Source organism: Danio aesculapii, chromosome 22, assembly GCF_903798145.1.
Source record: "Danio aesculapii chromosome 22, fDanAes4.1, whole genome shotgun sequence".
NCBI lineage: Eukaryota > Metazoa > Chordata > Actinopteri > Cypriniformes > Danionidae > Danio > Danio aesculapii.
In genome coordinates, this window is record NC_079456.1 from 16,045,213 (window position 1) to 16,069,318 (window position 24,106).

Sequence of the window (24,106 nt, forward strand, 5' to 3'; positions counted from 1 at the left end):
GTCCTTGATGAATAAAAGTAAATACATGTTTAATGCATATTATAAGTAATATAATCTGAAGGATCGTGTGACACTGAAGACTGGAATTAAACTGATGCTTTAAAACTACATTCGATATGAAAACAGTTCAGATTTGACTGTTTTTCTAATATTTTCGTTCAAATTAACGAAGCCTTGATGAAAGGAATAGGCTTCTTTTAAAATATTTTGACTGGTAGTGTACATGTGCATCTTGCATTTAAAGTGTCAAACGATCTTCATATTTCTATTAATTGTTTCTAATGACTCTTCCTTTCTCAGTGCACAACTATTGTTCAATCCACAAGGCTGTGGAAATGTAAACATGGTGGAATGTAAACGCAGTCGAAAAATGTATGTAGTCTCTGTCCCGGGACGCTTGTTTTTTGTACTTGGTTCGATCCCTCCAGGATTTCGGAAAAAAAGGTAATTTTGGGACTTGAGTTTTTGCAAATTTTAAGTCAAATTTTGCGGCAAATTTTGTGAAATTTCTTTTAATGTGAAAATACACACAAATGTACATTCTTAATCCTTTATTATTATTTTGACCTTAAGAATAAAAATTTGTATAAAGAAAACACTGAGAAAAAAAGAAAGCAAACTAGAGCTTACCCCTTAAACCTGCTGTATCAAATTTGAAAGTGAAACCAATATTCCGTTGTGGCAACCTTTGAAATAGAGACTAAGCCGAAGGAAAGGAAGCTATTTAAACACATTGATGGAAATAATCACGCGTGTGCTTTTCGTTTGTGTGTGACTGATTGATACTTATGTGGACTATTTCAAACAAGCTTTGAATTCACGCTACATTAACATCATGTGACGTGGACCACACATCGTATGAGAAGCGTAATGACAATTCGAAGCTTTGCACACTGGACGAGCACAATCTATTCGTGAATGCTATATTATCTGTGAACGTAAAACTATGCAGACGGTGCTCTGTTTCGTGGCAGGAATTTGAACAGTGTCCTGATTGCTTTGCTTAATTTTGGGTTAAATTTGGCGATCGTGAAATCGCGAAATCCTGGAGGGTCTGTCGGTTGTCCAGTATAAATAAAAAGCACATTGTATACTCTTGACAGCACTCAACGAGAGGACAGTGAGAAGGGCTCAAACACAAGCGTAATGCGTTTCGAGAGACCTTTGATTTTGTTCTAGTTCAGCACTTGCGTTTTATTTGAGGTCTGACTTTGTAAATTTGCTCTGTTTTATGTAATAAACATGCACAGTTGTTTGAAGGAAATGGACGTTGTGTGTCTTTCGAGATGTTTTGCATACATTTGATGCGTCTTTCGGTCTCTGTCTTTTCATGAGATGTAAATGTGACGCTGTGGGTTTTGATGTTAATGTCGTACCGCACTTTAAATGAAGCTGTAGTTTTCATTGAGGTCGTATTCTTGTATTTCTGGGCTGATGCTGAGGTGGAAGGGGTTGGCTTTGGCATCTTTGGGTGACGACGGTGAATGTGGTCTGTTGGGTTCAATTCTTCCACTGTTGCTTTTTCCATTGACCACTGAGAAAGATTAAAAATAAAAACATGTTACATATTAATTCATTGATTTATTTGCTAAATTAAACATGAAACATTTTCTCCAGTACAACTATTTATGCTTTCATAAAATAAGCTAAATTTATTAAATGGCGTTACATTTTTCTTAAAATAAATAAATAGATAAGTGTTAAATAAATAAAATAAATAATAATAATCTTTTATTATTTATTATATAATAATCCTTTTGTGTATATTTTTTTGGTCACAAAACAATTAGGCAGAAATAAATAATTATAAATATAAATACAAATAGTTAATACAAATAATCGATTTGTACTTTCACAAAAACGCGTTTAAACAGGTTTATTTTTCCATAATGCATAAAATCCTTATAAAGCACTTGAAAAAAGAAATATTTTATTCCTCCATAGGTAAATATTTAGATATCAATATAAATATATTTTATTGTAAAGCTTTTGAATCAGGTTTAATGTAAGAGTTTTAAGTTGTTGTTTTTGTCATTTTAGTTTTTAGCCATATTTTATTATAAAAAGACTATTTTTATTTAATATATTTAATGAATTCATTTAAGTTTGTTTTTCACTTCAATTTTAATGTTCATTATTTTATGTTTGATCTGTTTCTTTTTCATTTAGATGTTTTGTGCTGTCTGTAGCATTACTGTCTCATGTACTGTAGACAGACAGATCCTCCAGGGCTCCCGATGACCCTCAGTGTGTTTCTCATTTGTTCTGCCGTGGCCTCACAGACTCTTCCTCAATCACTGTTGTTCCTGCGCTCCTCATCTCAGAGGAGAGCATTTCTCATCTCATTCTCCAAATCCCACAGGATCTTCTGTCTGTTTTCAAAACAAATCCCCGCTCTTTCGCTACCGCTCAGCTTCTCGGACACAGACCAACTATGTGCTTCACAGATCAGAATCTCAGCAAAACTTTTTAAATGTTTTGAAAATGAAAAATTTGAATAGGTTTTACTGCTGATAAAAAAATATGTTTGTGTTTTATTTTAACAATCTATTGATAATTTAACAGCCTTTATGGCTATTTGTTATAGTTTTTAATTCACTTTTGGATGGCACATTTTGGATGCGTTATGGTGATTAGTTTTTGTAAAAACCTTCGGCAGAAACTTCTCAGCTTCTTATGTATCGTCCTTTTTACCAGTAAAATTATATATATATATATATATATATATATATATATATATATATATATTTTTTTTTTTTTTTTTTTTTTTTTTTTTTTTTTTTTTTTTGGTTTGTTTTGTTTATTATGACAATTTTATCACTGTTTCTTTTCAATTGGGTTAAAGTAAAAATAAGACTGTTGAAATAAAAAAAAGAAATCCATTATTACTCTTATTTTTATGCTATTCAGGAGCCATGTGCACCCACTGACAAGTAAAACCTGCCACTGTCTCTCTCTCTTTTAAGTTTAAAGCAAATTTTAATGCCAAAGCACTTTAGATATGTATATAAAATAGCCTATGTCAGTGTTTCCCAACCCTGTTCCTGAAGGCACACCAACAGTACACATTTTCAACCACTCCCTAATCAAACACACCTGAATCAACTTATCATAACATCAGAAGAGACTCCAACACCTGAAGTTAATGGATCAGAAAAGGGAGACATCCAAAATATGTACTGTTGGTGTGCCTCCAGGAACAGGGTTGGGAAACACTGGCCTATGTAATATATTGACATCATCAAATTAATAAAATATCCAGCAAATAAGAAATAGATGACAGAAAAAGGAATAAAAACAGACAGTATCTGTAAACATTATAATTACAAGATTAAAATGTGTAGATTATTTAAATAAGGCAATGTGTTGATTAACCATTATGTTTTACATGTATTTTGCAGGCAGTTTAGACCAGTCATTTCGTCCTCTCCGAGTATAGAGTAACATTTCGCTGAGTCGTTTAGATTAAAGAATAAATTATTTAATGTTTCTCTAGCTCTCGTGAGCTGCGAAGCCAAGCGAAAGTAGGCATATGAATATGAATAAGCATATGAATAAGCATATAAATAACGACAGCATTAGAAAGCGAAAGCAAAAGTCGATTCCTGGACATTTTAGGAGATTTAGATATCCCAGACAGGGGTGTGTTTCTGAAAAACATTGCTAGCCTACTAAGGTCTAAGGTTCCGTCATTACAAACCTAGTTAGTTGATTTAGTGTTAGTTGATTAGTTGATTCCAATAAACATTCGCAAACTTGTACGCTTGTAACTACACCTCAAGAGCTGTAGTTAGAAGCATAGTTCCTGGTTGTGTTCTATTCCCAGTTATCCCCCCTATGCCCTTTTCATTTAGAACGTTCCAACATTTAAACTCGGAATTATTAAAAACAAAAAAAAACATTAAGTTCTTCTCTCTTAGGTGTAACAAAGAGCTTAGAATGACCAGGAGGCGACACTCAATAGAACGTTCCATTGCAACAGCAGCGGCCAGCAGCAGCCCCGCGATTCCGCCATTTAGGAGCGAAATCGGTCGGCCGTCCATTGGATCTTTTTTAATTTTTAGTTAATTTTTTTTAAAAACACACATTAAAGCTGAGATACAACCTGAAAGATGACAATACAACACTTACTATCACAATCATCAGCACTTTTAATAGTTTATTTTACAGACTTTTATGCTGTTGTTCTATTGGAATTGGCTGTTTCCCAAATCGCACTAGAGTGTCGCCTCTTGGTGATTTTATGCTCTTTGGGTGTAATTTGCATTCAAAGCATTTGTACAGTTTAGTTTTAGCGATCTTCATATTGACAATTGACATCTCTTCGCAGTGTCACTTAATATACTTGGGCGCCCGTTAATATACCCACCCAAGTAAAGTCTATATTCATATACATATATTTATATACACACACACACACACACACACACACATACAGTATATATACATATATATACATATATACACACACATATACATACACACACATATATACATATATATAAATATATATGTGTGTATATATATATATATATATATATATATATATATATATATATATATAAATATATATGTGTATATATATATATATATATATATATATATATATATATATATATATATATATATATATATATATATATATATATATATATATATACACATATATATATAAATATATATATACATATATATATAAATATATATATACACATACATACACACATACAGTATATATACATATATACATATATACACACACACACATATATACATATATATATATAAATATATATGTGTATATATATATATATATATATATATATATATATATATATATATATATATATATATATACACATACATACATACATACAAATATATATATACACACATAAAGTGTGATGTATGTATGTTTATTGATTTCATTTCAGTTCCAACAGGTACATTTTCTAATAATTGCCACATTTTTGTTGAAATTGTACTAAACATTTATGCCAAATTTTCAATCATCATATCAGTTATAAAAGTGAATTTTATATATTTTTATATTTTTAAAAATATGTAAGTATATAAATTAACAAAATATGCTACACTATCTATCTAAACTGCTCCTACGTTATCTCTCTAATATAAAATAAATTATGAAAAACGACGATTAAACTTATATACACACAATGTATATGTATATATTAACAGTTATGTATTAAACATACACAATTTTCGTTACATTATAAACAATTTATAATGAAACTAAATTGTGTAGTGTATGTTTAACACAGGATCTCCAGGTTTTGTGTGTTGTGAAGTGTACTGAGCACTAACACTGACCTGGCAGCCGCACACACTTCTCTCGATGGCGCTGTTCCCATGCTCTGCCTCTGCAGGTGTTGCTGCAGTAATAGACTTCATGACAGCGGCTGCAGGCGGTCAGATGAACACCCACTGAACGACCACACTCCTCACAAAACCTCCACTTTCTGAAACACACACACACACTCATTCAGTGTTCAGCTGTCAGAAAGAGTCAGTGTGGTTCACAAAGTCCGTGTGGAGTACCTGTGTGCTCTCTGTTTATTACAGGACGTCCTACTGATGTTTTCAGGAGAGTTCAGGAGACTGGATGTCACTGCTGATCGACTGTACACAGACCTCTCTGAGGGACTCACACCTTCAACAACACAACATGTATACATGACACTGATTTATGCTCTAAATAAATATATATACAGGGGTTGGACAATAAAACTGAAATGCCTGTTTTAGACATCAATAATAAATTAGCATGGTGTATGGACTCCTTTTGCGGCCAATATAACATCAATTCATCTTAGGAATGACAGATAGAAGTCCTGCATACAGTGGCCAGAGGGATTTTGAGCCGTTCTTGCAGAATAGTTGCCAGGACGTGATGCTGATGGAGGAAAATATTTCCTGACTCGCTCCTCCAAAACACCTCAAAGTGGCTCAATAATATTTGGAACTGGGGACTGTGCAGGCCATGGGAGATGTACAACTTCACTTTCATGTTCATCAAACCACTCTGTGACCAGTCTTGCTTGTATATTGGTGCATTATCATACTGGTACATGGCACCACCTTCCTGATACAATGTTTGAACCATTGGGTGCACATGGTCCTCCAGAAAGGTTGTTCAAATTTAGCCATGAAACCTCACACACTAAAGTGTTTCGGTTTCATTGTCCATAAACAAATACATACATACATGCATGAGCTTTGTATCGATTTATTAATAATTATATAATGTTTGTAGAATTTTCCTATTTTCTATTATATAAAATATCATTTAGAATAAAAAAAATGGAAAAAAAATTATAGAATCGTGGATCATTAAAGAATAATTAAACTTAAGAATAATTAAATTAAGAATAATTAAAATTAAGTGTATTCTTAAAACAAAATACGTTTAAATTTGTATTTTATAACTTATTAAAAGTTATACGTTGGTCGACAGAAGAGATATAATTTTTTTAAATTATAAAATTATCTAAACTTTTTGGTCATTTTTGAGTGAGATGCTAATGGTCTAATCCGATTCAATGATTTATGCTAAGCTAAGCTAAAATCACTCCCACCAGACCTGGAGATCAGCTGAATGGGTTCAAAGATGGTAAAACTCGACTGTTTGACTCTAAAGAAGTTGTAAAGTGAACTTATTTCCAAAAAAAAGAATGTCACTGACATCCATAGTAGGAACAAAAAAATACTGTAAAAGTAAATTGCTGATTTATCAAACATTCTTCAGTTTATCTTCCTCAGTGTTTAACAAAAGAAAGAAAATCAAACATTAAATATTAATATAATCGAAACTTTTTGGTCATTTTTGAGCGAGATGCTAATGGTCTAGTCCGACTGAATGTTTTATGCTAAGCTAAGCTGAAATCACTCCCACCAGACCTGGAGATCAGCTGAATGGGTTAAAAACTTGTAAAACTCGACTGTCGAATTCTAGAGAAGTTGTAAAATGAGCATATTTCCAAAAATATACATATTTTTACTTTTTTGTTCTAAAATATTGAACACAAAAGATTTTGTAAAGAATGTCATTGATATCCGTAGTAGGAGCAAAAAAAAATACTGTAAAAGTCAATGGCTGATTTTATCACACATTCTTCAGTTTATCTTCCTGTGTTTTACAGGAAAAAGTAAAATTAACCATTTAATATTAATATTATTGAAACTTTTTGGTAATTTTTGAGCGAGATGCTAATGGTCTAATCCGATTCAATGATTTATGCTAAGCTAAGCCAAAATCACTCCCGCCAGACCTGGACATCAGCTCAATGGTTTCAAAGATGGCAAAACTCGACTGTTAACTCTAGAGAAGTTATAAAATTCTAAACTGTTAAACACAAAACAAGATATTGTGAAGATTGTCACTGACATCCACAGTAGGAACAAAAAAATACTGTAAAAGTCAATGGCTGATTTTATCAAACATTCTTCAGTTTATCTTCCTCAGATTTGAATCAAGAGGAGGATGAGGAAATGAAGACTGAATTTTTATTTTTAGATGAACCTTTGTGTTCTTCATAAAATGTTGTAAAAATCTATTAAGCTTCTTGATTTAAATTATCTCGACGGTAAAATGTGTTATGAACTATTAAAACAGAACCTAGTTTTGTTTTTAAGTGGATCAAACAGAATTCAAAACAAACTAAACTAAATTCAGGAAATAACAAAGAGGTTTCACAATGGTCCAGTCTCACCAAACTCATCCTGGCCTTGTTCCTCTTGCCTCCTGCTAGAGGCCTGTCTCATCAGATCTCCCATGAGTCCGAGCAGCTGCCGGCGGGCGTTATAAACGTGCCTTTCGTGTTTGCTGAGGGCATGATATGGGGTGCGGGACATTCGCCGGTTCTGAAGGGAAAGCAGAAGAGCTCTGGTTAATGACTGAGGCGATAAATGATGCTTTTTAAGATGAAGCGGCGATGAAAAGCTGCACCTGTTGGAATGTGATGTGCGCATAATCCACTACTGTTCCCATAGTACACCTGCGGCCATCGCAAACCATCACAGGCATGAGAACGTCAGCGCCTGCTTTCACTAGCTTATCCAGCTGGATTGGGACACATACACACAACACACACACACACACAAAGAGTGATGAGAATTATATTTTTATAGCACAAAATAATGCCTTTTGTGCCAGAAATGTGATGTGTTTTATTTTTATTTTATTCACTCATTCATGAATTTTTTTCCGCTTAGTCCCTTTATTTATCAGGGGTCGCCACAGTGGAATGAACTGCCAACTTACCCATGTAATATGTTTTATTTTCATTTTATTCACTCATTCATTCATTTTTTTTCGGCTTAGTCCCTTTATTTATCAGGGGTCGCCACAGTGGAATGAACCGCCAACTTATCCATGTGATATGTTTTATTTTTATTTTATTCACTCATTCATTAATTTTTTTTCGACTTAGTCCCTTTATTCATTAGGGGTCGCCACAGTGGAATGAACCGCCAACTTATCCATGTGATATGTTTTATTTTATTCACTCATTCATGAATTTTTTTCCGCTTAGTCCCTTTATTTATCAGGGGTCGCCACAGTGGAATGAACCGCCAACTAATCCATGTGGTATGCTTTTTTTTTTTTTTTTCACCCATTCACTCATTTTTTTCGGCTTAGTCCCTTTATAGATCAGGGCAGTGGAATGAACCGCCAACTTCTCCGACATATGTTTTACACAGCGGATGCCCTTCCAGCCACAACCCAGTACCGAAAAAAAATCTATTTTATTAAACATTATCAGGGGTTGCCACAGTGGAATGAACTGACAACTTATCCATGTGATGTGTTTTATTTTTATTTTATTCACTCATTCATTTACTTTTTTTTAGTCCCTTTATTTATCAGGGGTCGCCACAGTGGAATGAACTGCCAATTTATCCAGCATCTGTTTTACACAGTGGATGCCCTTTCAGCCACAACCCAGTACTGAAAAAAAAAAATTTTTATCAAATAGGAATATATATATATATATTTTTTTTAAATAAATAAAAACATTCCAAATGTAAACCGAGTTATCCTTTGCTAAATATTTAAATTGCAGCGAATAATTAAATTAAATATTCCTTCATATGAAAGTTTGAAATATTAGCTGTATTTTTTATGTTATTATATTCACTTTACTATTATGTATTTCAAATATTAATATTGTATTAGTGTTGTTGTTGGAGTCATTTTAAATTATATTGATAAATTAATTAAAATGATTAAAATTATAGATAACAATATATGATGATGAATTAAAATTACAAATAATTATGATACATTTTCAATTCATATTTTTAAATCATATATTCAAGAGCACAACCCCATGTTTTTTTGTTTTTTTTTGTGGGGGGGACAATGCCAATATCGATATCAGAGTAAAAAAATTATTGATATCGATATATTGTCCGATATTCTTTATATGAGTATTATAATACAGTATCAGTCAAAAGGACACTTACTTATTGTCTTGTGTCCCTTTTTGTCTATATATTTTGAAAAACCATCTATACAATCATTTTTTTTCTAAAAATTGTAGTTAATGATTATAATAATAAATTATTCTATTATATTTGTTATTTTCACTGTTTTACATGACATATTTCATTTTTGTTAAATCAATAAAGAATAAATATATTTCCATTTTTACCTAGAATTACTAAATGGTCTATTACATAGTATTGTTTTGAAAATTATCTCTGCATTTTCTCTAACTACATTTAAATTTTAATTCTAGATTTTATATTATCTATATTTATATATTTATATCTGTATTTATATATCTATATTTATATCTATAATACACTTTCCAAATTCATGCGTTTTCACAAAATGTTTTCACAAACATTTCACATACACTACAGGTCAAAAGTTTGTTGTCATCAAGGTGGCATTTGTTAAATGTAAAAAATGTTAAATTGCTAAATATTTATTAACATTTTAAATAACTGCTTTCTTTCTGTATGCTCATTTGTATTGTAAGTTTCAAATAAACATTATTACTCCAGTCATCATTGCTTTTATTACTATTACCATAAAAAAATATTTAAAAAAATAAATAAATAATAATAATTATTATTAATATTATTAGAGTGATTTCTGAAGGATCATGTGACTCTGAAGACTGGAGTAATAAAGCTGAAAATTCATCTTTAAAATCACTGGAATAAATTATTAAATAAATTATAATCTACTTTTGAACAGTTATTTTACAATTTTACTATTTGTACTGTGTTTTTGATTAAATAAATGCAGTCTTGGTGAGCAGGAGAAGCTTATTTTAAAACATTTAAAAATGCTACTGACCCCAAACTTTTGACCGGTAGTCAAAATATATGCACAGCCACATCTTTAGTTACACTGTAAACAAGACACTAGGTTCCACACAAATCCCAACACAAAATAATTAAGTTAACTTAATCATTTTTACAAATTTAAATGGATTAAACATAAAACAATTAAGTTGTCCCAACAAAAGTAAGACTTGTGTTGTTTCAACTAATTTTAGATCAGTAGTTTAAACAAGCAGCAAAAGTAATTTTTTGAGTATAGGTTAGTAGTTAGTCACCAGCTTGACATGGTTGCGCGGCTGCTGCTCGTGGTCATAGTTGATGTTGGTGAGGGCACAGAGGGCACTGCCTACATGACGAGTCAAAGGAAGATTAACATCAGCCCCGGCAGACAACAGCTCATCCACAGCCTGCAAAACACACACACACACACACGCACACACACACACGCACACACACATATATATACATATATATATATACATGCATGTTGAGTTTTCATGTTTTATGGGGATTGTCTATAAATGTAATCAGTTTTATACTGTGCACACTATACATTCTGTCCTTTTCCCAAATTCAACACTGACAGAAAATATTCTGCAGTTTTACATTTTCAAATGACTTCATCATGGATGATTTATGAGCTCTTGACCTTATGGAGACTAAACAATATGTCCCCACAAGGTCAAGAATTACTGGTACTACTATACTTGTGTATTTAATGAATGCTTAGGTCTATTGAACTGACTGGATTCTGATTATATTACACTGTTATTGCAATTCATTCAAATTTGATTAAGCAAACTTAACTAATTGAAGTGGATTTTACATAAAACAATTAAGTTGTCCCAAAAAAATCTCAAGAATTGTGCTGTTTCAGCTCATTTTACATAAGTAGTCTGAACAAGCAGCCAAATCCTTTTTGAGTGCATGCTGTTCAAGGACTTTAGTGAAATTTAAGATCACTAGAATCACGGCAACCCTTTCACCTAAAGAATTTCAATGGGTTTAGACACATTCCATGCATAGAGCCCTTAGCAGCAGTACAACAGATGATGCAGTGATGTTAGAAAGTACCACATACAAGGTGGTTGCCACTGGCGATGGCCAGAGACAGAGGTGAATGACCACTCCACACTTCATTGGGGCTCGCGCAGTGAGACAGAAGCAGCGCCACCACATCTCTAGCATTCTGGAACACAATACCAATGTTTTGCATTCACATTTCATCATTAGTCAATTAGCAGATGCTTTATTCAAAGCGACTTACAGATGAGAATAATAGAATCACATTAGGTCACCAGAGAGCAGTGATAGATAAATGCTATGATAAGCCAGAGTTAGTTTAGTGGTGTGTTTTTAATTCTCCTATTTTTTTTTAATCAAACAAACAGTAAAAACTGCAAAGGAATAGCTAGTGAGTAAAGGAGGCACCAATATGGAATTTTTGATCCATATCGATAACCGATATCTCTTTAAATAGAAGGCAAATAGCCGATATATTAGCCTTTTACTATTATTAACAATTTATTAGCCAATATATTAGCCAATTTTTTCTAAATTTTCTGCATAATAGCAAAAACAAAAGGCAAACACATACAGGAAACATTTGATTTTTCAGCTCGAACTGATTTCTGAACTTCATTAATCAACTACTCTTTTTTTTTTAAGGCTAATGATCTTTTCTATAAATATAATCTACTGCCTGACAAAAAGAAAAAATGTGTAAATAACACAACATCAAAATAGCAGTAAAATAACTTAAAAAAAAGTGATGGAAACAAACATGAAGTGGTTCAACCAGCGGAAAAATACATCAATTATCGGTTTCAAGATATGGGCCTAGTTTTCTTATTGGAACAATAACATTAAAAATAGCATTTATCGGCCAATATATTGAGCATCCCTAAGTGATTTCTATTGTTAGTCAGTTAAGTGTTGATAAAACAGATGTGAATTCTGATGTTTTAACTTCAGAAGAGTTGAGAAATCAAGATTTGTTGGAATAACCCAGATTTTGAATGACAGATTTGTTATTCTGACCAACTGTTCAGAAATGCTCTAAAGTACATTGTATTAATTTAAAATGTGGAAGAAATGTTAACACTGCCAGAATAAAACAGAAATCAACATTTTACTGAACCCTATACCTAATAAATCCAGTAAACCCACTGAAATGTTTGCTTCTGAAAATTGCAGTTGAAAAAATTCTGTAATTATTTGCTCATGCTCCAGTTTTTCCAAACCTATTTGAGTTTCTTTCTTATGTTGAATGCAAAGGGAGGTATACTGAAGACTATTGGAAACCAACAGGCATTGACTTTCATTATAGTATTTTTTGTTCCTACTGTGAACATCAATGGCTGTTTTTCTTTCCGACATTCTTCAGAAAGTCATGTTTTCTGTTCAACAGAAGAAAGAAATTCATAAAGCTTTATAACTACTCAAGTTTGAGTAAAGGTAAAGGGTGTAAAAGGTGTGTAAAGGTTTTCGTTTATGGGTGAAATATCCCTTTAATAGTTTTAGGCCCCGTTAACACTAATACGTTTTAGTTTTAAAACGCTTAAGTTTTGAGTTTAAACGCTGAAAACTGAGCTTTTTAAAAGCGCTGAAGAGGCTGTTTTCATTCTAAAACACTGCTGCTCCGTGTTAGTGTGGGTGGGGGAAAAAAGAGACATATGAAAACATGATTTAAGGAACTGCCTTTTTTTATTTTGATATTAACTAAACAGACAGCAAAAATGTTGAGGTGTCATGTAGCTACATATTTATATGAGCGTCATCTTCACTGAATGCATATTTATAACAAAACGGAGCCTATAACATAACTGCCTCCTTTAATTTTCATTGAAAATACGAAATATTTCGTTCAACTTATCTAATCTTTCAACTTATCTTTGCGTTCAGCCAAAACACGTTACCTGAGAACAAGTAACAGATTCAAAAGACCAAAGTCGTTATGTCGTTAGATATAGAAAACAAGATGAATTAAATCTCACGTTTAACAAATGTAGTGAAATTAGATCCAGCGGGAGATCCTTGATGAACAATCCGACGTGCACAGCTCTCATATGGGTAGATGTGCCCAAAGCACGCTGCAGTGCATGCCAGAGTATGAGTGTGGGGTCACATGATGTGCGATTTCGTTGTTCAGAAACGCTGAGTGAAACGCTAGTGTGGACGCAGATCGTTTTCATTCTAAAACTAAAACGTATTAGTGTAATTGGGGCCTTAGTCATTTCTATGATGGCTAGATCACATCTTTTGTAGCTATTTCTCCATTATATTCTTCCCACATGCTATTTTTTAAAATGAGAATAAGTACATTTTGAGTGTACTCTATCTACTGTAATCTCACAGTATGTTCGGAGTCTCTCTGACAGGCCACGTGCAACGCCGTCCTGCCGCCTTCTTGAGAAAACTGGATATGAGCGTCACTGAACTGACCGACAGGAGGATCCTCAAAAGCCTGGAGGCATATTTCTTTCATTAGAGTTATGCTGAACACTTTTGGATGATAATAATCACACAAAAGCAATGGTTTCCTCAGACCTGATCAAGCTGGAACACCTCATGTTGGTCCTGAGCTTTGAGATCGGGGTCTGTCAGTGCGTGCAGGAGGAGCTCGGTGATTTCAGGACCCTCTGCTTCAAGCAAGCCAGCTGCTATGTGAAGGGGGTACAGACCCTTCTGCTGTCAAAAACACAAGAACAACAATACCTTAATTATTCTGATTGATTTGTTGTTAATCAAATGATTCATTTTATATGAATTTATTGTCAATATGTATGCAAAAAAACATAACAATAATAATAATAATAATAATAATGAAAAAATATATGCACAAATAAAAATGCATAAATAAATATGTAAGATATAAAATAAAACAGATATATCAATTTAAAAATAATAAATAATTAAATAAATAATAATAATAATAATAATACAAACAAAATCACTTTTTAAAATATAAACTTTAATATTCTTTATAGAAAGTACTTTGCAGCTTATTTAATTTTTTACTTCATTTTAATTATAATAGGGTTTCAAAATGTATTCATAATTTATCAATGGATACAGTAAAAAACTTCTTTGTTCTGGAAATCAAGTACTTAAATTATTATAATTCAATTTTATCATAAAAGATACAGTTTAAAACATATTCATGGCCTAAATTTTGGGTCTGAAAAAAATATTATTAATAGTAAATAATAAATACAATTAAATTAAATAGCAACAATTAATAAAATAAAATAAAATAATAAATCTAAAAATAAAATAAAATAATAAATCTAAAAATAAAATAAAATTAAATTAAATAAAATAATAAATCTAAAATAAAATAAAATAAAATAAAATAAAATAAAATAAAATAAAATAAAATAAAATAAAATAAAATAAAATAAAATAAAATAAAATAAATCTAAAAATAAAATAAAATAAAATAAAATAGTACCTCTGGAGGCAGAGGAATGTCTGTACGAGCTCCGCACTCCAGCAGCCGCCGGACGCTCTTCACATGAGCAGCTTTGATGGCCAGGAAGATCACAGGCACCGGGACAGTAGAGGAGTTCGGATCTGCTCCTCTTTCCAACAGAAGCTCAACTGTTGCCCATCGATTACGATGCCTTACAGACCAAACAATCCCCAGTTAATCACATATAAATTTACATTAAATATATCAAAAAACATTATTATTATATGCTATTGTGTAATATTAGAATATATAGGAATATAAATATTATTGTTAGTCAATTCTGCATTGTTATTGTTGTTTACAAAAGAAGTACCAGCAGTAATAGGAACAATGGAGTTTACTATATAAATATGTTCATTTTTAAATAAATAAATTAAATATCCAAAATAATATAGAATATTATAATAATAATTGCCTTTATTGACTTTTTGCTTAATAGTAGTAGTAATAAAAATAATAATCATAATATATATATATGTAAATATTGCATACAATGAAACTTACCACATACAAATGTCAATTATAATTACATAATTCATTCATTTTAAAAATATAAATACATTAAATCATGTTGTTATTTTGTTGTTGTTACATTAAATAGTAATGTAAATGTCTACATTTTCTATTTGTATTTATTACAGTATTTGTATATATTTATTCATTTGTTTGTAAAATACTCTTAGTTATCCAGTGTAAAATAAATAAATAGCTTCTTTTTTGTTTGTTTTTGTTGTCATTTTGTTTTTTTTGGTTAGAAAAACACGATACACACAGATTTTTTGTTTAAAAAAATCACCAATTAAAACATTTTCTCGAGAAATGTATTTACTAACTCAGTCTTGAGCAGAGCGATTCTGCGGACAGTCTCCTGTGTGTCTGTGGGACTCAGCGTTTGCGTCAGGCTCAAGATCTCAGCGCTCTTCTGCAAGATATCTTCCGTCACCTCGATCTGAAAACTCAACATAGAGCAGGCCGAGTCGAAACCCGGATCATCTGACCTGACACTCCTCTCCAGATCTTCCTCTTCATTTCCATCCAACACTTGAACAGATTGAGACCTGATGTTCTGCTCATCTTCGGCTTCAAGCACCGTTTCCTGGATTAGGTCTGTATTTTCATTTGTTTCCTCAGAAGTCTTGAGCTCCTCCAGTTGAACAACCGTCTCTTTTTTGTAGATTTTTTCTTGCGCCTCAAGGTTTTCGGGTTCAAGATGTGGGTCAGCTTGGTTGCTCTCGGATGTCTCTGGTTTGCTTTCATCTCTGGCTGTTTCTGTCATTGGATCTGGAGAAGATTCATGAGCAACATCTTCCAGAGGCTTGATCTTCAGCGTAACGGACAGAAAAAAACAGAAACAAAGGAGATTAAAAGTGTCCTTTTCCCTTCACCTCATGATGCTTTGCGTGAATTATGGGAGTAACTTCTGTTAAACTGCAAACAATCAGTAATCACTATTTTAATTGTATTGTTTTTCACTGGGTACAGCGAGGTGTCATTATTCTCCTCATACTTCATTTATTGAATACAAAAAGGCAGTATGAATTAAGCAATTAGTTTAAGCATACTATGAATAACGCCCCAAAAATATTATGGAGGTATATTGAATATTAATGTACTGTAAGGAATACAATCTTAAATTAACTTGAAGTTTTCAAGTTCATCTTTTCAGCAAATATTTTTAAAGTTTGTAACAAAAATGTGCATTTCCATCAAGTTGTTAGAGCAGTTGATTGTAGTATTGGTAACCTAGCAACCAATAGTAAACAAGGCAAGCACAATGGAGTCACGTGGGTGTAATATTCGCTACAGTGTTTATTCTGCAAATGCGTTTTCATCTATTCTATTATCCACATTAACCCTTTTTAGAGCAAATAAAAATCCACGCGAAGCAAGCGAAGATTTTTTTTATTAAATGATCGAAATCTGCCATTTCTATCATGCATTTTTTTGTGCAGTTTTTTTACTTTAAAATGTGAATTCTCCTCACTGTTTATCTACTGAATATGAAAAGACAGTTTGGAATTAATTAATTCGTTTCAGTAGACCATGAATAACTCCTAACTTGAAAAGCAATATTATGGATGTATATTCAATGAACTGTACAGCAGAAAATAAAATAGCCAGATTTCCATCTAAACGTGGAGCAAATCTTTTTAAAGTTCACAAAAAAACATCCCAAATGCGAATTAGTTGTGTTTCCATCAAGTTATTAGAGCAGTCTTTTGTAGTATTGGTAACCTAGAAACCAACAGTTTAACAAGGCAAGGACAATAGGGTCACATGGGTGTCATATTCGCTACATCAGGGTTTATTCGGCATATGCATTTCATTTATTCTGTTATTCACATTAACCCTTTTTAGCACAAATACAAATCCATATCAAGTGACATCAAAGACTTTTCAAAATTAAATAGTTTTTCATCAAAATTTGCCATTTCTGTCACTCATTTTTTTATGTGATACTTTAAAATGTGCCGTCTCCTCAACGTTTATCTACTGCTTATGAAAAGACAGTTTGGAATTAATTAATTTGTTTCAGTAGACTATGAATAACTCCAAAAAACAAACTTTATAAAATAAAATAGCCAGATTTCCATCTTAACTTCAAATCTTTTTGAAGTTCACAAAAAAACATCCCAAATGCGGATTAGGTGTGTTTCCATCAAGTTGTTAGAGCAGTCTGTTGTAGTATTGGTAACCTAGCAACCAACATGGCTGTAATATTCGCTATGTCAGTGTTTGTCAGTCAAATGCATTTTCATCTATTCTATCACCCACATTAAACTTTTTTAGTGCAAATATAAATCCACATCAAGTGAGCGTAAAACATTTTATTAATTAAATGATTTTTAAATCACAATATGGCACTTCCATCACTTGTTTTTTTATGTGATACTTTAAAATGCACATTAACACAGAGTGACGGAAACCCCGCTAATGGGAAAATAATAAGGAACAAAATGCAGTGAACTGTTTTGTTTGTGAAACAAATTTCATGTTGAAATACCAAGAAATTACTGAATAATGAATAAAAGCCAAAAGTAACTCATTCATTCATTTTCTTTTTGGCTTAGTCCCTCTATTAATCCGGAGTTGCCACATCGGAATGAACCGCCAACTTATCTAGTAAATGTTTTACGCAGCGGATGCCCTTCCAGCTGCAACCCATCAATGGGAAACATCCATACACACTCACTCACACTCATACACTACGGACAATTTAGCCTACCCAATTCACCTGTACTGCATGTCTTTGGACTGTGGGGGAAACCGGAGCACCCAGAGGAAACCCACGCGAATGCAGGGAGAACATGCAAACTCCATACAGAAACGCCAACTGACCCAGCCGAGGCTCGAACCAGCGACCTTCTTGTTGTGAGGTGGCAGCACTACCTACTTCTCACCCCAAAAGTAACTCTGTTTTCACAATGTATATGGATTACATGTAGCACAACTATATTAATTATTCCTGTTCTTCTAAATAGAAGTTTCCCAAACAGAAAGTGCTCTCAATCACTTGAAACGTGCGAAAAAGTTGGATAAGCAAATCAAAATACCCATGATGCACTGGTGTATTATTTACCTCTGGTTCTTGGTTGATATTTCGAGGCATTTTTTCTGCCAGGGTCTCATGTAAGGTCTGAAGAGGGTAGTAGAGGACCATACAGATGGCCAGAGCAGACATGCCTTCACCATTTAACTTATTAACATCAGCTCCATTGTCCAACAGCATGTTGATGACATCATCATGACATTGAACCTGAATCAACAAACAACAAACCTCATTTACATACCTCATTAAACAAGTTGTCTTGTGTAATGTTGTTGCTAAATATACGAAACGTGTAGTTTTCCCACATATCTGATGCGTCTTCACGACTGAAAAAGGAAAAAAGAAAAAACAATGCTGCCCTCTTCTGGGAAGTTCTGCTTCCTATTTCTAATGACAAGAAAGAGCTCAGCAACAAAATATGTACAAACTACAGTTTAAGTTACATATGCCAGACTATGTGTAGCTTAAGTATACATATGTGCAGATTATGTGTAGATGAAAATAGTAATAATCAATACAATTAAACATGCAATCATTTGCATAATTTATATACAGTATTACATTATACATTTACTCATATATTTTATTGTATGTATATTTTTATATATATATATATATATATATATATATATATATATATATATACACATACACACATATATACACATATATATATATATATATATATATATACACATACATACACACACACATATACAAACATACAGATACACAAAATTATGTAAAATAACAAGCTAAAATATAAATGCTTATATATATATAAATGTTGAAAATATTTAATAATTTAATAATATTTAATATTAATTTACAATATTTATGCATATAATATAATATAATATAATATAATATAATATAATATAATATAATATAATATAATATAATATAATATAATATAATATAATATAATATAAATTCATAATTTTCTGCATTATTTTGCATAAATAATAAAAATATTTAATTACAATAAAGACCAAGATAAAAAGCTAACAATCCAATGACTTTCTACTGGGTTTGATCACACACAACATAAGCTTACCGTTGCTGCTATGAGAGCCGCATGTCCTCTTGCATCGCTCACATCCGGATGAACTTCTCCATCTCTGAGGATTCGGTGAACATTCCTGCATTCACCACGAGAAGCTTCCATGATCAGTCTCGCTGAGTTGAGCTCCAGCGGACCTTTGGGTCCAAACTGAGCCCTGTTCATGTTTAGCACAGCAGCGACGTCCCAGTCTAAAGTTTCTGCTTCAAATCTGCGGGAGAGAAAGAAGAGAAAAATATATGACTACAATCAAGGTAATCAAGGTAAAATAAAATTCATTAAAACACAGTACCATTTCATTGAGATTAAATATAATAAATAAAATATAGTGTCATAATGTCAAATTAAAATTAAATACAAGCCATCTGCCATCTGCCAAATTTTGAATAACCAACAACAACAGCAACAACAAAACAAACAACAACAATAATAATAAATATAAAATAATCATAACATTTGTAGACAATTAATAAAAAATATGAATATTGTCAATATTAATGCATTTATGCAATATAATCATAAAATAACAAATGTTGAAAATGTTTTAATTGTAATATAATAAAATGTTGCTGTGTATAATTTAAATATATAAAAATATATTAAATGCATGTAAAAATGTTGTGTAATTTTGTTGCGTAAATGTTGTGTAATTGTGTAAAATTGCTTTAAATAACATAAGATAAAAATCTAAGCAGCAATATTAATATTTAAATATGATAACAATAAATATGATAATATTAAATATGATAATATTAAATATGAAATATATATATATATATATATATATATATATATATATATATATATATATATATATATATATATATATATATAAATAATATTACTAATACTAAAAATAAAATACTAATACCAATTAAAACACTAGCAGAAATGTTCTTACCTGTGTCTCTGCATGTGTGCATTCATGCGCTGCTGTAGCGGCACAGCTATGGACAGTGACTCTGTGCTGATCTCACTAGTGCCGAAAAAGTGCAGGTCCAGCTCTCTTCTCAGATGCCTCGGTACAGGCAGATGGTCCGAGTCTGTGGAGTACCTCTCAATCTCTGGAGGCAGAATAAAGTGCTCCTCGTCCTCTAATAAACACAGATCTGACATGCGATGACCTCTGTCTGCCCTCACCTCCACATCGACAGGAAAAAGGGGCTGTTTCAGGTCTTTCTCAAGCCGTCTGGTCATGTATTCCGGGAAATCCTCCAGACTGAAACCATCTTCCACTGTGCTGCACATTTGCAGTAACTTTTCTCTGTGCCACAGGCCTAAATCCTGTCGGCCGTCAGGGTACGTCATGACCCCAGGGCCGAAACGTTCACCTGCATGATATAGACCCTGAAGAGAAAAGGTTTTGTTTTATTATCTGTAATAGGCTGTATTATAAAAGCAAATGTATTGCTGGTGAGTAAAACGAGAGTTGTTTACCTGAAAGCTCGATCCATCTGGGAAAACTTGCACTCCGTATCCCTCCTTTCGGTTCAGATAAAACTTTCCTGTGTATTTGGAACCATCCGGCCAGGAGTATGTGCCTTTGCCGTGACGATAATCCTTAAAAAATGAACCTTCGTAGAACTGAATAAGCATGATAATTGTTTGATATCACACTGGCAAAGACTTTATGATGTTTACAAAAAATAACACCAACAAAATAACAATAAATGTTAAATATAATATCATAATTGGAATGTCGTGATTTATATTATAAATATTAGGGCTGCACGATACTGGAAAAATCTGATATTGTGATATTTTATTTTTCTGCGATAAACATTGCGATACGAATACAGTTTGAGAAGATTTGAATGGCTCCATTTGATGGTTTTCTGGGGAGTCTAAGTGTATTCGGGTACAGAAATTGAATAATCACAATGAAAAAATGCTTTTCTTACTTTGTTTTGTTTCTTGTCCAAATATCACAAATTTTTAGACCAAGTAAAAATATTGTTTAGTTTTCACTGTCAGAAGAAATAAGTCCAAATTAAGACTTTTTGGGGGGGTGGGGGGGAGAAAATTATCTGCCAGTGGGGTAAGTGAAATAATCTTGTTTTCGCTTTGAAATGTAAAATGACAAAAATTAAGTAAGAATTTTTTTTTTTTTTTGCATAAATCATATAAACTCTATATAAATACAGATTACATTTTTTTTCTTTGGTGCATTTCTCACAACACTATTTACATTTGTACAACAGTTAATGCATTTCTCAAAACAATTTGTCATTTGTGCACATCATAGTAGCAGTTTCTCATTCCTTCCAACAAATTTCAAATGCTTTTAGACATGCATCAATAGCTTTCATACAGCTCTCTGCATTATCATTTGCTTATGTCATGTCAGCCAAAATAACTAAACTTGTGAATGCTGAACAGCCATTCCATATAAAACTAATAGTCCTCATTTCATTACTTCATTCATTATATACAAAATGTTGAACTAATAGCCAAAATCTCTCAAGCATATTTTATTAAAAAAAATAATAATAAATTATCTTTTTTTCCTGAAAATGTCTACTAAATTGAACAATTTCATAAATGATTTACAGACCTATGAATGTTGTAGGTTCAGTTCCAATATGTACTGCAGTATTGTTTACAGTTGTGCACAGCTCTACCCAAAGGAAGTTTTTGTTTGTTGTAAATAAGGATGTATTTATTTTTTGCACAATGCTGTGAATAAATTAGAATTGCAAAGAGCATATGCAGTAAAATGTGAAACTTACATATTCAGTGTCTTGTACTCAGATACCTCATTAAATGCAGTGATGTCTGACTTTACTGTAGTTTTCAAATGGCTGTAAACAGTAAATAGTCTTGAGCATTTTCAGGAAGTGTCCGCAAAATCTGACTTTTTTGCATTGGACAAAATGTAGAGTAAACTGTCATAAAGAAAACGCCAAAGCCATTTGACTATCTTGTTCATAAACAATGGTGTCAGGACTTTTCATCTTGATGACACTGACACTTTCATTGACATGAATACTTGCTTTTGAGGAATGAGCTATCCATATTGAGCAAGCGACACGCTTTTGCAGGTTATCAACTACGTTTTGCAGTTTGTACTAATTGTTTTGAGAAATGCATTAACTGTTGTACAAATGTAAAAAGTGTTGTGAGAAATGCACCAAAGCGACTGAGAAAGACTGTAAATACAATTGTGTGGCTCCTGGTCAACTATAATTCAGACTGGACATTGCCTATCTTTGCAATGTGACTATTGCAGATGCGCACATTGCAATATGGATGCTACAACGATATATTGTACAGCACTAATAAATATAATAAATTATTAGGTAAAAATATTATGAAATCAAAGAGTGTGATTGTGACACTACAGATAGATAGATAGATAGATAGATAGATAGATAGATAGATAGATAGATAGATAGATAGATAGATAGATAGATAGATAGATAGATAGATAGATAGATGGATAAAAGGACAGGCAGATACTTATTTTGTCCAATATTTATTGTAAAAAAAACATGCTAAATTAATGGAAAATTTTCATTAGAAAATAAAAAAGAGCAAAGATTTGGTACAACAGATATATAAATAAATAACATAAATAAATATATCAGTTATTTATTAGGAAAATTATATTTAAAACAGGTCACAACGCTTAAAATAATAAATATGTTGAGCTTGCTTAAGTAAACATTTGCTTTTATATTCATTGTATTTGCAATTCAAACAATATTTACTTATTTTTTCTTATAAAAATATGGGGGAAATGTGGGGGGGGATAAATATTAAAATTCAGTCTAACGTATAAAAAAACATCGATTGTTGCAGATATCTGAGTTGATTCAAGGTGTTTAAAACTAATAATTACTACTCATGTTAACTTAAGGTCAGTTTTGTCTAATAAAAGTTTATCAAAAACTGATAAACATTGTTCAAATATGTTTAATGACAATAAGATCACAACAGAATGATAAAACTATTTCAGGATATAAAGAGAAAAACACACCTCTCCATTTGTCCAGGTGAAGACGCCATCGCCGTGTTTCAGGTTATTTACGAATTCCCCCTCATATTTACATCCATCAGGCCACTCCTGGATTCCATATCCATTTCTTTTGCAAGAAATATCCCACATTATACTGTTCTTGTCTTTCTTTTTCAGCTCATATTCTGACTTTATACACTTTTATTTAAGCAGCGTACTTCTGTCTGCACTATATTGTAATGTTTAACCTCTGACGGTTACCATGACGACATGACGTCTCGCAAACTGTCGTAAATTTTCTGCCAGAGCCATAATATGTGCGAAAAATAAAGTCCTTATTAAATGAACTGCCGGTTCTTCAGTGGTATAGTACTCCAGATGGTCTATTCACAACATAATATACATGACAAAAGCCGGAGAGCCTTTTCAAATAAGCACGTGTCACTCGATGGTTTGTTATTGTGTTTCAAGTGATCTGCTATTGTAGCTATTAAACGCCGCGCAACTAAGCAACCGCGATAACTTGGGGTTGTCGAGAGCGCGCATCATGTGCACGCGCTATTACGGCTTTCTCGCTGTATGTCAAGCACATATGTGCAATAATATTGTCGGTTAACAAATACATAATTTTTCCTGACTCATTTGACGGCACTCAGGTGTGCAACAAGCTGTCTCGAGCGCGTGCTCTTGGGCGTGCGAAACATGATACTTGACTGGTATTACTTAATGTTACTTAATGACACT

At 32.3% G+C, this 24,106-nt stretch overlaps 1 protein-coding gene across 1 annotated transcript; it reads right to left on the reverse strand.

Moving 5' to 3' along the window:
• Positions 1-534: 534 nt before the first annotated feature.
• Positions 535-23,941, reverse strand: ankmy1 (ankyrin repeat and MYND domain containing 1). Its single transcript, XM_056448153.1, has 16 exons — positions 23,384-23,941; positions 20,842-20,988; positions 20,306-20,751; positions 19,399-19,615; positions 18,372-18,548; positions 15,625-16,112; positions 14,771-14,942; positions 13,867-14,007; positions 13,673-13,783; positions 11,399-11,506; positions 10,593-10,724; positions 7,967-8,080; positions 7,731-7,881; positions 5,560-5,671; positions 5,332-5,480; positions 535-1,534 (listed from the first exon to the last, which is right to left on the reverse strand). Exons 1-16 carry the CDS (start codon positions 23,510-23,512, stop codon positions 1,383-1,385), a joined length of 2,946 nt encoding a protein of 981 aa, XP_056304128.1. The 5' UTR covers positions 23,513-23,941; the 3' UTR covers positions 535-1,382.
• Between the last annotated feature and the right edge of the window lie 165 nt (positions 23,942-24,106).